This window comes from Epinephelus fuscoguttatus, linkage group LG1, assembly GCF_011397635.1.
Source record: "Epinephelus fuscoguttatus linkage group LG1, E.fuscoguttatus.final_Chr_v1".
Classification (NCBI taxonomy): domain Eukaryota; kingdom Metazoa; phylum Chordata; class Actinopteri; order Perciformes; family Serranidae; genus Epinephelus; species Epinephelus fuscoguttatus.
Window position 1 is genome coordinate 9,354,185 of NC_064752.1, and position 16,381 is coordinate 9,370,565.

General features: G+C 40.9%; 1 protein-coding gene across 2 annotated transcripts; it reads right to left on the bottom strand.

The window, feature by feature from the left end:
- Positions 1-2,397: 2,397 nt before the first annotated feature.
- Positions 2,398-11,462, bottom strand: LOC125891731 (uncharacterized). Of its 2 annotated transcripts, none has more exons than XM_049581213.1 (5): positions 11,269-11,462; positions 10,006-10,353; positions 4,536-4,822; positions 3,086-3,213; positions 2,398-2,899 (listed from the first exon to the last, which is right to left on the bottom strand). In XM_049581213.1, the coding sequence occupies exons 1-5, from the start codon at positions 11,372-11,374 to the stop codon at positions 2,683-2,685; spliced, it is 1,086 nt and encodes a 361-aa protein (XP_049437170.1). In that variant the 5' UTR covers positions 11,375-11,462; the 3' UTR covers positions 2,398-2,682. The 2 variants fall into 2 exon arrangements, with proteins under 2 accessions (XP_049437170.1, XP_049437162.1); XM_049581205.1 differs by having other exon boundaries at positions 4,536-4,825; positions 11,269-11,461.
- Between the last annotated feature and the right edge of the window lie 4,919 nt (positions 11,463-16,381).

Sequence of the window (16,381 nt, forward strand, 5' to 3'; positions counted from 1 at the left end):
TTTCAGACCTAGAGTTTGCTTTTCATCCGAATCAGGGAATAATTTTGTTGCTAAGTTGTATAATTGCCTAGAGTTGGTTCGTGTTCTCACGGCAGCATTAACAAGCTGACCAGATAAAATGCCTTGTGCAAGGAAGCTGCTCTTGATTGGTCAGATATTTTCATGTCGGAGAAATCCAGGAAGTAAACCAAACGTTGAAGAAGAGTACACTTGCAAGATAAATGTGACACTTTTTAATATCACAATGGAGGGACAACTCAGTGGGTTGATTTTAGAGCTGGTCATCGTGGACTGTATTGCTGTCATTGCTCATTTTCGTCAAACCATACAGTTTGAAAACGAGGCACAGTTCCAACAAGAAAACAATGTTTTGATGCATTGGATGCTGACTGTGCATATTAAAGGGAAATTTCGGTTTATTTCAACCTGTCTCCTATCGTCCTAAATTTGTTTCAAGTGACTAGTGCCATAAAAATAATAGTTAGCATTTTAGCCGTTAGCCTAGATACAGCCGGGGCGCATAGTAGCATCAGACCTGTTGAAATGGAAGTGAAAGGGCAACCTTCAAGTGCAAAGTTAGTCCACTAAACAAGCTTTTTTTCCACAAAGACCGCCTCATATCGTTAGGATAAATGTCAGAGAACATATAGAAAACGACATGTAAACGTGTTGTCTTACCTTACCGGTGTGGTGCCATGTTTGTTTACCATTTAGCTCTGCTTTCCAAAGCGCAGCCGAAATCTCGCAAGAACAAGCAGCAACAGCTGGAAGGCAGAACCGGACAGGAGCCTGAAAAGTTCATTCATTTATTTTATGAAAGATTTATAGAATAACTGCTGACTTTTTGCCAGACTTCGACTTTGTGGAGGAGGAATTTGATTTTGCAGAGTTAGATGGCCGCCCTTATTTATTTGAGCCAGAATACAATTGAAGAACGGAGGAGGAGAGAGAGAGAGGCGCAACAGGTAGAGGACGAGAGAGGAGGAATGGCTGCTGCAAGGCTGCGTAGCTCTGGAGATTGGTGGTGTACCTGTGAATGCTGTGCCCCAATGCCCACAGAAGATAAATGCCTCTGTTACAAGGAATGGGACTGGTTGCAGCCTTATTTTCAAGGTCTGGATTTGACCGAGGACGAGACACCTCCACTTGGAGTAGTATCCAGCTGGGCTTTATCTAGAGCTCGCGAGATTTCAGGCACTGTATGAGATCGCTGCTTGTCCTCGCGATATTTCGGCTGCGCTTTGGAAAGCGGAGCTAGATGGTAAAGAAACATGGCAGCACACCGGTAAGGCAAGACAACACAACACGTTTACATGTCGTTTTCTATATGTTCTCTGACATTTATCCTAACGATATGAGGCGGTCTTTGTGGAAAAAAAGCTTGTTTAGTGGACTAACTTTGCACTTGAAGTATGCCCGTTCACTTACGTTTTAACAGGTCCGACGCTACTATGCGCCCCGGCTCTATCTAGGCTAACGGCTAACATGCTAACCATTATTTTTATGTCACTAGTCACTTAAAATAAATTTAGGACGATAGGAGACAGGTTGAAATCAACCGAAATTTCCCTTTAAGAGAATGTGACATCCCCATGCTTGTTTACCCCAAACAATGCGACTGCGTTAGTTCAGATCGAGGTCGGAACATGTTCTCACCACAAATGAACGGCACCACAGTTCATTTGTAACAAGACCGAGACCACCTCTTCAAGAAGGTCTGGTTGTTTTGTTGCACACCTGAGTGCAATTGTTGTGTTCACACCTGCCCAAACAAACTGCACTTAGGTGGCGAACAAACCCAAGTTTGATTGAACTGAACCAAACATGGCAGGTGTGAAAGCACTCTATAAATGCATTCAGAGTTAAATCAGGGAAATTACAATTCAGTTTTCTTATGTAATCTAAAGTAATTAAGTGTAACAGGCTTACCAACTAAATAAATAAACTGAAACTGGCAGAGGTGGGACAAACAGTCTAGTCACAAGTAGCCCAAAGGCCCAGACACACCAAACTGACTTCAGAGAACTAGAGACGATAAAATCCCTCTGCCATGTTGCTTCACGTTGCCTGTGTCTCTGCCAAAAAGTTGCACATGAACACACTGCAAAAACCTAAATTGAAGGCCAACCAGCACATACGTTTTGCATTTGTGTGAGAGGAAATTACTCTTCACACCGCAAATTTGCGAATCTTAGGATAGTGATAGTTGGTTGAACGAAAGAGTGACTGAAGAGCAACGTTATTTCAGCCTCTAATGAGAGTGATATTCATCTTCTCATCTCACTCTCAGAAACTATACAAATATGTAATTCCCAAGACCTTGAACCTTCATTTACGACACAATGTGGTCTGATCCCCAAGCTGAAATCTGCTATCAATAATGATACTCAGTCCACCATCTTTTTACTATTTTATTAGAACATACAAAATAAGGCAAGTAAATTCACATAAAAAAGATCAACATAAAGTCAAACGTGTTAGTAAAAATTTACAGAATTACACCGTTTTATTCTGTTACCATCCTGTAAATCTACAGTAAATACACACTTTCATCATATCAGTAACCAGCAGTAGTTTGAAGATCATTTATGATTAATTATTGCTTGGTTGATTATTGTGAATCCTTCATTATTAAGTGAAGAACAGAGGAATCAGCTTTTTGAACACATACCCCTGTACGTTTCAGAAATTATTTTCGCTCTTACTCTGCATATAATACAACTTCATGGTCTTCTTCTCTTCCTTTGGTCGGTACCCTTTCTTCCTCCCCTCTCCTCCTTCCTTGGTGCTGCTGCTGATTGGCTGTCTTGCCTGCTGCTCATAGACATCCTCCATTAGTATTGATCCTCTGGGGGTGTAGCCGATGTAGGACCAGGTGATGACGGAGCCACTGTATGGCCTAAAAACACAATTATATTTTCAAATAGTGGATTTAAGTCCAGAAAGTTTCTAAGTACTTTAATGATACTTTATATGACAGGACATTCAATGGTAAAATAACACTGTGGTTTTCAGAGCGTCAGTGAGGAAGCTCCTGTATTTCAAAACTGTACACAGACACACACACACACACACACACACATACATGTAGACACCGCCGGTCATGTAGTTGAAGACTTCTCTGTAGCGGAGAGGATAATCCCACACCTGCAGGTCTGTCATCTGACCATCAAAACCTGAAAGTTCAATCACAGGCTGACCCGACCAGGCATACTAAACACACACACACACACACACAAACAGAAGATAAACAATATTAGAGAAGGTGAAGATAAAAGATGGTTACATGCAAACAACAAGTAGCTCAAGTGTGTGTAGTCCTGTAGTCAAGTGTTAAAGCCCTTTTCAGACATAGAATATGAAATATTGCAGGCTTTGGCAGAATTTATACTCCTGCTTCGAATCGATTCTGTACCTATGGCACAGACTCTGCATCGACGTAGAGCCTCCGCCGTACCCTACACCGTAGCCTGACGTGCACCTCCCTAGAAATGTAACGACACGTTACGTTGATGCAGACCTCCTGTTTATTTTTGTAAGCTGAAACCATTTCCCTCAGTGGAAATTAAGCTTTTCATTTACTTTTATTTCACAAATAAGAAACAATAAACTGTGAAGACAATAAAGCCTCCACAAAAATAGCATTTTAAGTCTTGTGTGTGATTTATGCTGGCTTCGTATGAACAGAGGAAATCTCCGGTAGTCACTAGGCTAATTTATACAATGTAAAATGCCATAGGCCTGTGCTAATAACGTGAGCATGTTGAATGTGTTTGTAAAGGGGGTAGGGGTAAACGGGTTTAAAATAAAACAGTTGTCTTGTCGGTGAACCCTGAGAGTTGTAATGGAGCCGAATTTTGTGCCGTTACCTTTGTTAACTGTTGCTGTTGTCCCTGGCTATATATGAGTAGAGAACAACTTCACTGGTCGCTAGGCTAATTTATACAATGTAAAATGCCATAGGGTTGTGCTAAAAACATTAGCATGTTGTATTTGTGGGGAAAATGTGTCCAGATAAAGACAAGTGTTTGTATGTGAATGCAGCGAGTTATAGTGAAGCTGATTTGTGTACTAGTGTTTGAAATTGTCTCTATTAAGCATTTATAAAGCAAGTATAAATCCTGCTTTTATCTGTTTAAAGGCCCAGAAACACCAAACTGACTTAAGAGAAGTAGCGGCGACAAATGCCCTCTGCTGTGTTGCCTCACGTCCCCTGTGTCTCTGCCAAAAAGTTGCACATGAACACATAGTCGATGACCAACAAGGACATAAGAGAAATGAGAAATGTTCAAAACTGTTTAGTCTTCTGTCACAACTATCATAAGGTAAACAGTAGTGTTCAAGGCAAAAAGTAATCTACCAGGAATGTGTGCTTTCATGTATTTGTTGCAGCGAGGCATTCCCCCAGTTTCAGACCTGCCCACATCTCTGAGTTTTTTCAGCTGTTTAATTAAAATTCAGTCTGATTATCAGGCTGTAGCTGCAAACTTGCCAAACAGGTACAATCTGCTTCAGTTTGTCTTCTTTGTCCTCACCTTAACAGGCATCAACTTTCTGATGCTCATATGAGAGCCACTGAACACCTGGGCCACATTCTTCATTGAGTCCAGAGTGAGGCAGACTCTGGTCCAGATGTCCGCTCCAGGGTTTGACCAGAACCTTATGTTAGGTCGCAAGTACAGTGAGTTGTAGCCATATTGAAAGGTTAGCTGATACCCAGCATTAGAGACGTCCAGATTCAGAGGGTTTCTGCTGGATGGGCTGATTGTAAGTAGTGAAAAGGAAGTGTCGTCGGCCAGGTAACGCAGACACACCGTCACACCTGCTGGAGTCACATAGGAAGTGTTTATTTACAAATTTAACTGACAAAGTTCAGTAAAAAAAAAACAAAAAAAAAACAAAAAAAAAACAGAAAAACACACGAACAGTTCAGTGCATGAATTATAAAAGGAACAGTCCAAAATACATGCTAAATACATGATACACAGATTTTATTATTATGTTGATACAAAACAAAAGTGCAGGTAATCTAAGTCAGTTTCACCACAGGAGCCTGCAACACCTGCTAACCGTATGCTACTTGTCTAGCATAGAAGCTAACCAAAGCTAAGCTAACTGTATGCTGTCCACCAAGTGCAGAGGCTAACTCATGCTGAGTTTACAATGTCTACCATATAGATGTATGAAGAGAACTGGATACAGTGTGCGAGGCAGGGCCTTGTTCATTCCTATGTAAGATGCTCGGTAGCGGAACCATTCAAATCTTAAATTGTATCAGAATTTGAATAAACAAATAAATTTAAAAATCATGGCTTTGTTGCCTAGCCTTATATTTGACAGGTGTTTTTTGGCCTGAATGACAGAATTAACAGGCAACAATTAACAACACCGGCCTGCGGTGTGACCCGATGCCAGAGTTGGTTGCCGTGGAGCGTCTGAGGCCGCGCGGTCCGGGACCCAGTATCATCAAAGTGGAGTTTCGTACGGTGGAGGAGAAGGTGGCAGCCCTGCGGTTAAAACATCTACTGCGGGAGAACTGGAGCTTTGAAAGGGTCTACATAAGATCAGCAAAATCCCACGTGGATTGTCTCATTGAGCTGAATTTTCGCACCCTGCTGCGTGAATTACCGACAGTGGGGAAGGATTTCTACATGGTTTGGTTTGGCCACAATAGGAACACTCATGTTAGAGCTCCCAGAGCTTCTGGGGGAGTTGGGATTTTCGTTAAAAATATTGTGTTTGAAGACTAGAGTGGACATTGTGGACAAAACCACTGATGGCGTGATTGGATTGCGTTTTGAGCATCGCTTTTCAGAATATGTTTTTGTTATCTTCTCTTGTTATTTGCCTCCCGAGGGGGTCGTCAGGGGGCATTTTTCAGTTACTTGTTGGCGCAGTTATATTCTATAAATTATGATGCTGTTTATTTGTGTGGTGACCTGAACGGTCGCATTTCTGATAGGGAGGACTGTATCCCAGATATAGATGGCACTGTGCCAAGAAATGCTTTAGATACTGGGTTTAATAATCACGGGGAAAGTTTGCTAGAATTTTTTGAAAGACTCTAAATGCTGTGTTTTAAATGGCAGACTGTCCCCTTCAAAGGATAACTTTACCTCTATTTGAACGAAGGGGATGGCAGTTGTGGACTATAGCTATTATAACAGCTCATGATTGTTTTAACACGTGTGCTGATATTGAGGTGTTAATTTCCAGCGAACTGGCTGAAAATATAGGGCCTGATTGTACAGGTTTGATTGGTGATAAATGTAGTTTGCCACATCACTCTTTGCTTTCGTTAAAATTTTCAGCTAATGCCAGTTATTCTTTTGACAAGCCCACCCCTCCTTTAGAGGCGGCCCAATGTAAAAGACCTGGTCCAACTTTTCTGTCCTCTGATTTGTGTTGTTTGGCTTTGAAACGGCTGATAGATGATCTCCTATCCTGTCAAAAATCCCAGGATAATATTGACAGATTATATATAGACGGTTCTGTGATTTGCTATATAGGCTAAAGAGATGGATACGGTTCTCATACAAAATTCTTCCAGGGTTGACACCTGTAAGAAGAAGAAGAAGAATCTCTGTAAGAAAAATAAACCTTTTTGGAATGCTGAATTGGACAATTTATGGAAAAATCTAAAAGCCGCTGAGAGGAGATTTCTTAAAAACAAAATTCCTTCACAGAAAGCAGCTCTTAAAATGGAATATAAACATTGTCAGTTGCTTTTTGATAAAAAGCTACGATTTTGTAAAAGAAGATTTGATCGTGGCTTGTCTCTTAGTTTAGAGCATTTGCAAATTAAAAATCCTCAGCTCTTCTGGAGAGAAATTAATAAACTGGGTCCTAAGAAAGACTCAAAAATTCCAATGGAAATTGTGCTAGAAAATGGTGATCTTGAGCATAAGCTTGACTTGGTGCTCAACAAATGGGAGAATGATTTTACTGTTTTATTTTCTGGCAATAATGGCATAGATGGTTTTGATGAGACTTTCTTAGAATATATTTGTGCAGAAAAAAAAGTCCCAGGAAGAGAAGTTTGCACACGAAAATTATGAGCCCAATCAGCTATTAAATTCAGATATTACACTTGAAGAGGTTAGTAAAGCTGTTGAGTGTGCTAAATTGAGAAAAGCTTCTGGCATTGAGGGTCTCTCTAACGAAGTACTGAAAACACCAAAATTGTTACAGTTCCTGACCCATTTCATGCAAGTATGTTTCAAATCTAGTATTGTTCCTTCTGATTGGTACAAATCACTCATTAAACCAATTCCAAAGTCGGCCAAAAACGACCCAAGGGTCCCTCTCAACTATAGAGGTGTCAGCCTTTTAAGCACAGTTTCTAAATTGTTCTCTAATATTCTAAACTGCAGGCTGTCTCAATATCTAGAGGCTGAAAACATTCTAGAGGAGGAGCAGAATGGATTTAGAAAACATAGATCCTGTCTAGATCATATTTACACCCTAAGTACTGTAATTAGAGCTAGAATTTCTGAGGGGAAGTCTACCTTTGTTTTATTGATTTCAGAAAAGCTTTTGATTGTGTTCACAGAGATTTGTTGTAGTTTAAACTTATTTCAGCTGGTGTAGATGGCATATTTTACAAAGCTGTTAAAGCTTTATACAAAAACCCAGTGGCATGTGTTCAGGTGAATGATATGAGGACAGGGTGGTTTCCCACTTCACTAGGAGTCAAACAGGGAGATGTTCTCTCTCCTACCCTCTTTTCTCTGTTTATAAATGATTTAGCCCAGCAAATTAAAAATGAAGATATTGGAGTGCAAATAGGTGATATGAATTTAAACATACTTTTGTATGCGGATGATATCGTTATCCTGGCAGAGAGGGAGGAGGAGTTGCAGTCCCTGTTAGACATTGTTAACCATTGGTGCCAAAAGTGGAGAATGTCAGTTAATCAAGAAAAAACTCAAGTCATACATTTCAGAAAACGTGGAGTAAGTAGAAGCACCTTTAATTTTTATGTTGGAGTTAAGCCATTATCTTACACAAGGGCATACAAATACCTTGGCTTCACCCTGGATGAATACCTACTGTTTGAAGAAGGTATTAATACCCTTGTTGATACATCAGGCAGAGCATTAGGTTCTATTATAAGTAAAATGGAGAATTGTAGAGATCTTGGCTATACTACCTTTTCAAAGCTCTATGATGTCTGTGTTTCTCCGATTCTTTTGTATGCAGCTGGAATATGGGGAAGGAAGGAGTTTTCCAAGGTGAATGCTATTCAAAACTGGGCTATTCGTTGTTTTTTATGTGTGCACAAATTTACACCTGTGTTGGCACTCCAAGGCGATATGGGTCGGGAACCCTGTTTAATTAAGCAGAAGGGGGAAATGCTTAGGCTCTGGAATCGTCTGTCTTGTATGCCAGAGGGTAGAATAGCTAAAAGAGTTTTTAACTGGGATAAAGCATATAACTATCCTTGATGTAGTGAAATGAACGCTATCTTTAATGAAGCTGATCAACAGCACATCTTCACAAATGGTCTGCGATGTAGTGTCAGTTTTGTGAAGCATAAGTTATTCCTTGAGTATAAAGAACAATGGGCCAATGACATCTGGTTTAAACCAAAACTCAGAACTTGCTGTCAGTTGAAAAATGTTTATTGTCCAGAACCATATGTGACTTTACCCCTGGATAGATCTGGCTATAGAAGTAGGAAGGTTTAACTCTGTACCTGAGGAAAGGAGACTCTGTACCGTGTGTAATTTAAATGTAATTGAGGATGAACTTCATTTTCTGTTTCACTGTCCACTATATGATGAAGCCAGGCGGCTTTTATTTCAGAAAATGCAGAATGTGAAGCCTGAGTTGTTTTGGACTGAGGGTGAGGTTAAGTTGGAATGGTTTTTCAGAGAAGAGGTTTTTACTATAGCTACCTTCATAAAAAAGTGCCTGGAAATTAAGAAAGAATGAATTATTTGTGTGAATTCTATTTGAAATGTATAATCTGCGCTGTTTGTTTTGTTTGTACTCTGCTGATTATGTTTGCTGGCTTTGATTATGAAATTTGTGTCTTGTAAGCCCGTATAGGCTGGGCACCTTCACTGGTGTATGACACATAAATAAATAATAAATAAAAAAATATAAATATAAAAAAACAGGTTTCCTCTAGAAACGCAAAGCACCACCATAACCAACACATTCTCACTCCGACCTCGTTACATATTGACGTTTGGTCATGGACTTTCCACATACAACATGCGAGGTACCCTGGGTGCGTTGGTTGTTGACGTTCTGGGACACCGTGTCAAGTTCACAACAACAAACACATGTTTGAGTTTAGGAAAAAAGAGCTGGGTTTGGTTTTAGAATCTTACGAGACACGAACATCACTCTCTCGGGTGACAGTCTGTGTTTGTTGGACCCATCCACCACCCCTTCTGCCAGCGCCACTTGGACATTCGCCACCTTAACTTTCGTCCTTGTCCCACCACGGTTCCCCCTGATGCTGCCGGGCACCGTTACACTATAATCACAACCAGCTGCGTATCATGCCGACGTTAAAGGAGGCCTTTTTATGTTGGTTTCTGACGCCACTGCCCAAGCGCCGGATTTCAGCGAGTTCAGAGTGAGAACAGGCTCCCATAACACTGACCCAGAATAAACTGATAGTGTCATAATTTACATATAATTTACTAACACAAAAAAGGTGGATTTAATGTTAAGTTACTCTTTAAGTCTTTCTGCCCCCTTGTGGTCAGAAATCACTTAATGCAGCTTTAATCTGTAAAACAATGAAGAACGTTGTTCACCAACAAGCATGGACAATTGATTGATGTGGGACAATGTCCTGAATGAAGTTCCTGTTTGGTCTCTTTCCCACACAATAATAAAACTGTATTGTTTAATAGTGTCACCTCTTAGCAGGAAGAACATACCAGAGAAAACATAACAACAAATCTGTACATTAAAGTAATATTTTGGGTTTCATATCACAACACTGTATTTCTGTTTGGTTATGTAGTTTGTCAGTGTACTCACCTCTAGTAGGAGGTGCTGTGGTCCAGGGATAGGGATAGGTAGTAGGGTAGTGGCGCTTGGTGGTGGGTCTGGGGGTGGGTCTGAGGGTGGGTTTGGCGGTGGGTCTGGGGGTGGGTTTGGTGGTGGGTCTGGGGGTGGGTTTGGGGTAGTAGCGATGGGTGGTGGGTTTGGGGGTGGGTCTGGTGGTGGGTGCGGTGGTGGGTTTGGGGTAGTAGGGACGGGTGGTGCGTTTGGGGGTGTAGTAAGGAGAGGTGGGGGTAGCAGAATAATAGGGTGGATAGAAGGATATTCCTCCTCTATACCGAGACAAAGTGAACATCTTCCCGTTTAAATTCATTACAGATGTTCCTGAAGAAAGAAAGAGGAAAAGAAGCCACAAAAACAAGTTGTCAGCATAATATTAAATCTTTGTTTTACTCAGGCATCCTAAGCAGGTTTTTCTGACGGTGTGATTCTCACATTTATACCATACAAAACAATACACTGTGTTAGTTAGAGCGGAGAGAGGAAATAGTGCATTTATTGGGGACTATTTCCAGTGGCGGATTAATCCACATTTGGTGCTCTGGACTGGTGAGTATTTGTGACGGCAAGACAGTGCCAGTCAAAATAAACTTCAGTGTGTGTGTTCATGGCGATGAAGCAACTTGTTATCCAGTGCAGCAGTGCAGCTCACTGATGTGTTTTTAGTCATTTTTGGACAACAATAGAGCTCTACGGCACAGAGGAAGCACCAGGCCCCACAGCCCGCCTTAGACTGGGACAAGAACAGGAGACACATGTGTACTAAATAATACAGTAACTTAATTTCAACAAAACAAGTCAAACAAAGAGATTGGAGGACTGGCTGCTGCTCAGATTTATATACGTGGAGCACACAAGGCCCAGGTGTGTCGCATGTCACTAATTACCCTCCAACTGGTCTGCAGAGGCAGAGAGCAACAATACCAGCAGAGCAACCACAGCAGAGGGGCCGTCACACAGGGAACTCAATACTTGTTAGTGTGTTACATTCATTGTGGCCTTTTTCATGGAACTTATTAAGTATGAGAGCAGAAAAATCCTAGTAGTTGATTATTAGGTTTTGATCTTTCCTGAAGTGTATTAAATCTTAGTAAATTTCACATAAACACAGATAAAATAAAAGATATTTCACATTTAGACGACATATTAAACAGATATTTCTGTAATTTTTACTTACGCTCTTCAATCTGTGGGTGCATGTGTGTGTGTGTGTGTGTGTGTGTGTGTGTGTGTGCATACCTGGTGTGGTCCATCCCCATGTTGTTTCAAGTTCAGCAGAATTTGTGATGACCAGCAATGCAGACATCACTGCCATCATGAGAACATAGATCAGTTTGCTCCTCATCTTCGTCTTCACCAGGCTGACTAGAGTCTCTGCAGTGAAGCGTCTGTGTGTCTGTGTGTTTATCTGCCTGTCCTCCCCTCTTCTTTCATTTCCTGGTTCAGACGTCAGCAGCCTCTTTAAGTTTCGTTTCTGTGCACAGACCTTCGGGGTGTTTTCACTGGTGTTTGTGGCACCAAACCTGAGTGTTTTTCATTGACCCGTTCCTGCTTTGCAAAAAATACTTGCATTTAGGCCCCTTAACTGTGTAAAAGATAACCAGGGCTGCTATGTGATTGTCAAGTGGTTGCTTTCAGGTAACACTTATGAATCCCCTTATTTTCTTTCTAAAGCATTTGCAGTTTGCTGATCTGGCATCTGAGAATTCCTTTTGTGGGAGGAGATTTCAACTGCCACCTCAGTCCCTGTCTTGATAAACATCCACCAGGTACCTCTCCTCTTTTCCTTTACGGCAGGCAAGGGTGCTCGATTCTAAATGTCATGACATTGGTTATTCAGATGTTTGGAGGGAGTTTCATCCCGCCTGGGTGTTTTTCACTGTCCCGCTTTTACAGCAACGTTTCTCAAACATGATTCTTTCCGAACCAGGAACAGGTGTTTTTGTGCCTAAACATGAACACAGCTTCACCACAGCGGTACTGAGAAATGTAAAGTTTCAGCATGTCCTCTACGCAATAACGTACAAATGTAATCGAACATATCTGTGGCTTGCAGAAACATAAAATGCGAAAAGAAAAAAAAATTCTGGAGATTGGGTTGATCACTTGCTTTGCAGATTTATATTAGATTAGATACAAAATATGAATCAACTGATAATTTATTATAGGTTAAATTATCCCAGCAGTATATAAAGTCATTAACCTGAGCTGCAACATTAAAGTGATGAAAACATTAATGCATTAATCCTGTACTGCTGGTACTCTAAGTATATTTTGATGCTAATACTTTGGAACTTTTATGTAGTTAAAATATTTAATGCATGACTTTTACTCGAGTATTTCTACACAGCGGTATTACCACTTTATTCATTCATTCATTCATTCATCTTCTAACCGCTTCATCCTCTTGAGGGTCGCGGGGGGGCTGGAGCCTATCCCAGCTACATCGGGCGAGAGGCAGGGTACACCCTGGACAGGTCGCCAGACTATCACAGGGCTGACACATAGAGACAAACAACCATTCACACTCACATTCACACCTACGGACAATTTAGAGTTATCAATTAACCTAGTCCCCAATCTGCATGTCTTTGGACTGTGGGAGGAAGCCGGAGTGCCCGGAGAGAACCCACGCTGACACGGGGAGAACATGCAAACTCCGCACAGAAGGGCTCCCAAGCCCGGGATCGAACCGGCAACCCTCTTGCTGTGAGGCGAGAGTGCTAACCACCACATCACCGTGCCGCCCTATTACCACTTTAACACAAGTAAAATATCTGAATACTTTTTCCATCATTGTCTACACTGAGAGTGTTTTTGTCTGTCCTAAATATAGACGAAAGGTAAACATACAGTGTCAGCGATTTAGCAGCTCTGGCGATTGTGGGGTTTGTCCTGTGGTGCTGTGAAGGAATTTAACCCTTCAGATCCTCCTCATTATAATCTGTGGCCAACAACGTGAAAGAAGAAGGCAGTCTAATACCTGCAAACCCAGGCATTCCCATCAGCTGTGGCTGTACCTTGAGATTAGTAACTACTTCGTATACTGATTAGCAAATGTTAGCATGCTTAAACATCAAACTAAGATGGTGAATATGCACCGTCAGTGCTGGCAGGTTGGCATGCTTATGTTAGCATTTAGCTCAAAGCACCACTAGTAGCCTACAGCCACACAGAGCAGCTAGCATGTCTGTAGCAAGGCCTACCTAAGGGCAAGCCAAAATCTCAAGACACATCTGTATTTCTATCTGTGCGCAATAGCTTCTACAACATGTTATCACTCTTATCATGACATAAATGTTTGTTTACTATTTCCTGATATATCAAATAATGACTGACAACCAACTTTCCATCCATCCATTTTCATCCGCTTATCCGGGGCCAGGTCATGGGGACAGCAGGCCAAGCAAAGCACCCCAGACGTCCCTCTCCCCAGCAACGCTTTCCAGCTCCTCCTGGGGGACCCCGATGTGTTCCCAGGCCAAATGAGATATGTAATCCTTCCAGTGTGTTCTGGGTCTGACCCAGAGCCTCCGACCAGTGGGACGTGCCCAGAACACCTCTAACAAGAGCACCCAGGAGGATCCTGATCAGATGCCAGAACCACCTTAACTGACCCCTTTCAACACACAGAAGCAGCAGCTCTACTCTGAGCTCCCTCCAGATGTCTGAGCTCCTTAGCGTATCTCTAAGGCTGAGCCCAGACACCCTACGGAGGAAACTCATTTTGGCCACTTGTATTCACGATCTCATTCTTTTGGTCACTACCCAGAGCTCATGACCATAGGTGTGGGTTGGGATGTAGATGGACCAGTAAATCGAAAGCTTCGGCTTCCGGCTCAGCTCCTTCTTCACTGCAGTGATCTGGCACTGTACCCGCATCACTGCAGACGCCAAACCAAACCATTTGGTGGTATATCCAACTATTACTCATGAAATAGTAAAACTGCATGGTTAACTAGAGACCACAAGGTGTTTTTGTAAGTTTTAGAATAATATTAAGCTTTATTCAAAGCACCGGGCACCTTTCATGAAAGATGTACAGCTCAGTGTGTTTTACAACAAGACAAAACAAAAAGAAAAAAGAAATGCAACAGTTAAAATATTAATTTACAGCTGAATTAATGTCTTTTTTATTGTTTGCATTATTCATGAGCCGTCAGTAAACCTAAAGTTTTGAAACAGACAGTTCAAATGTAGTTCACGGTGTCTTGTACAGTCAGCACTGACAGTGTCGTAATAATCTCTGTGGAAGAAACCAGCTCAGCCAGAGTGATGCATCATGTGATGTCTCACTCCACTGTGATTTCCCTGAACTACAAATACACCGCAGTCCTCTGTGTGTGTGTGACACAAAGTCACGTCCACTGTATATTCTCTGGGACTTTAGTTATAAATACTGTAATGTCGTGTGTTTATACTAAAATGCAAATAAAGTATTCAGTGTTTTCACAGCAGAACAGAGTCCTGATTTATTTTTTGCGGTGTGGAGAAGGCTTTCAAACAGCTGCTAGCGTTGAGGCTCACTGTTTCCCCTGTTTCCAGTCTTTGTGCTAAGCTAACAGGCTGCTTCATATTTGCTTTCATATTTGATAATGATATCAATTCTCTCCAATAATTCTCTGCAAGAAAACAAATAGTTCTATTTCCCAAAGTGTCAAACTTTCCTTTAAAATTTGGTCATGTTTATGAACAAAAATTACTTGATTAGGTTTTGGGAAAGACAATGGACACGGTTTAAAGAAACCAATATTGAGTGTTGGCTGGAAACAGCAAACAGTCCACCTGGACCTCACGTCTCTGTGGACTTTACAGCTCTACAACATCACTACTTCCTCTTTTGCTCAACATATTTAGTCATAAATGTCTCTTGAATGTACACAAATGTTTTTTGCATTTATGACTGATTGTCTTGTTTGGACACTCAAGATTATGTAACAGTGCCACCTCAGAGATGTCCAAACATTTAGTTTCTGTTGTGATTTATCATCAAACATGTTAGGTACAGGTTTTGTTTGGACCCCAAAGCAGATACTGAAGCAGGTCAGTTCACAAAAAAGGTTTATTAACAATAAGAAAAAAACAAGAGCAGGCGGTGGAGGCAGGGGGCTGGCTGGCTCGTAGTATATTCACCGACGGATGGATTGGAAAAACTCAGGCACACGGTGAGGCACAAAGGATGACCTGAGTACAACGGGAAAAAACCACAGGTAAGTACAAAAACCTCTAGCAACACTAGAAGAATAGGCAACAAAGTATGGCTATGCAGCAAGAGCACAAGATACAAAATGTAAGAACACAGAGCGCTACCGAACATGACAGAATTATCTGGCAGCGTAGTGGAGTGAAGACCAGGCTTTTGTAGACAGGAAAATGAGGTGATTGAAGACGGGTGTGCCTCATCTGCTGCTGCAGGAGAAGCCAGCCACGCCCCCTGACACACACATGCACTGCAGAACAGGAGAAAGGGGAAGAGAGAGAGAAAAAACACAAAAACATACCACCAGAACCAAAATAATCACAAAACAAATGAGTCTGGAGCCAAGTTCTGTTCAGTTTTGAAGTGCTGGTACTCGAGTATTTTCATTTACTGTAACTTTATCATTATGTTCTGGTTAACTAATGATCTTTGGAGAGATCTGTTTGTATCTCAGCCTGATGATTGCATCACTAAACTATGCTGATAAGCAAGTCACTCAGACTCTCCCAGTTCCCCTTTCACTGTGTTATTTATTAACCCTGTATGCTTCTCATTTATTGTTTATGTCTCAACATTATGACCTTTGTATTTCTAATTTTACATAGACCTCTTGTGTAATTTTATACCATCCTGTCTGGAAACACTTTATTTGAACTCCCCATATTTAGCATTTATTAGAAAACAGACTCTTTAAACACTTTATAATAAGTTCAAGTCTGATTAATGTAGTATATTCATGAAGTTTAGCTTTCATGAGACTGAGGAAGAGGTTTTTATGAAAAGATATATAGTTTATTAATAGATATAACGAATGAATTATGACAATAGAATTACTTAATATGATAAATAGATATATACTTATTTTATACATATTGTCAATCATTTATCATCTGTTCATAGACCAGTTATTGATGGTTCACAGTAACAGTTCTAGTTATTGACATTAAAGAACATTTCATATTTGTTTACAATAACATTTTAGCATTATAAACCCTTTTATTTATTGTTAATATACTGATTACTGCAACTGCTGCACGTTTCATACTGTATGAAAGGTCGTTCTTACCCTAGTCATGACACACTTTCCTATTCCTATACTGCTAATAATACATATATTCAGCATATTCAGATCCATCCCTTATTTTTATATAA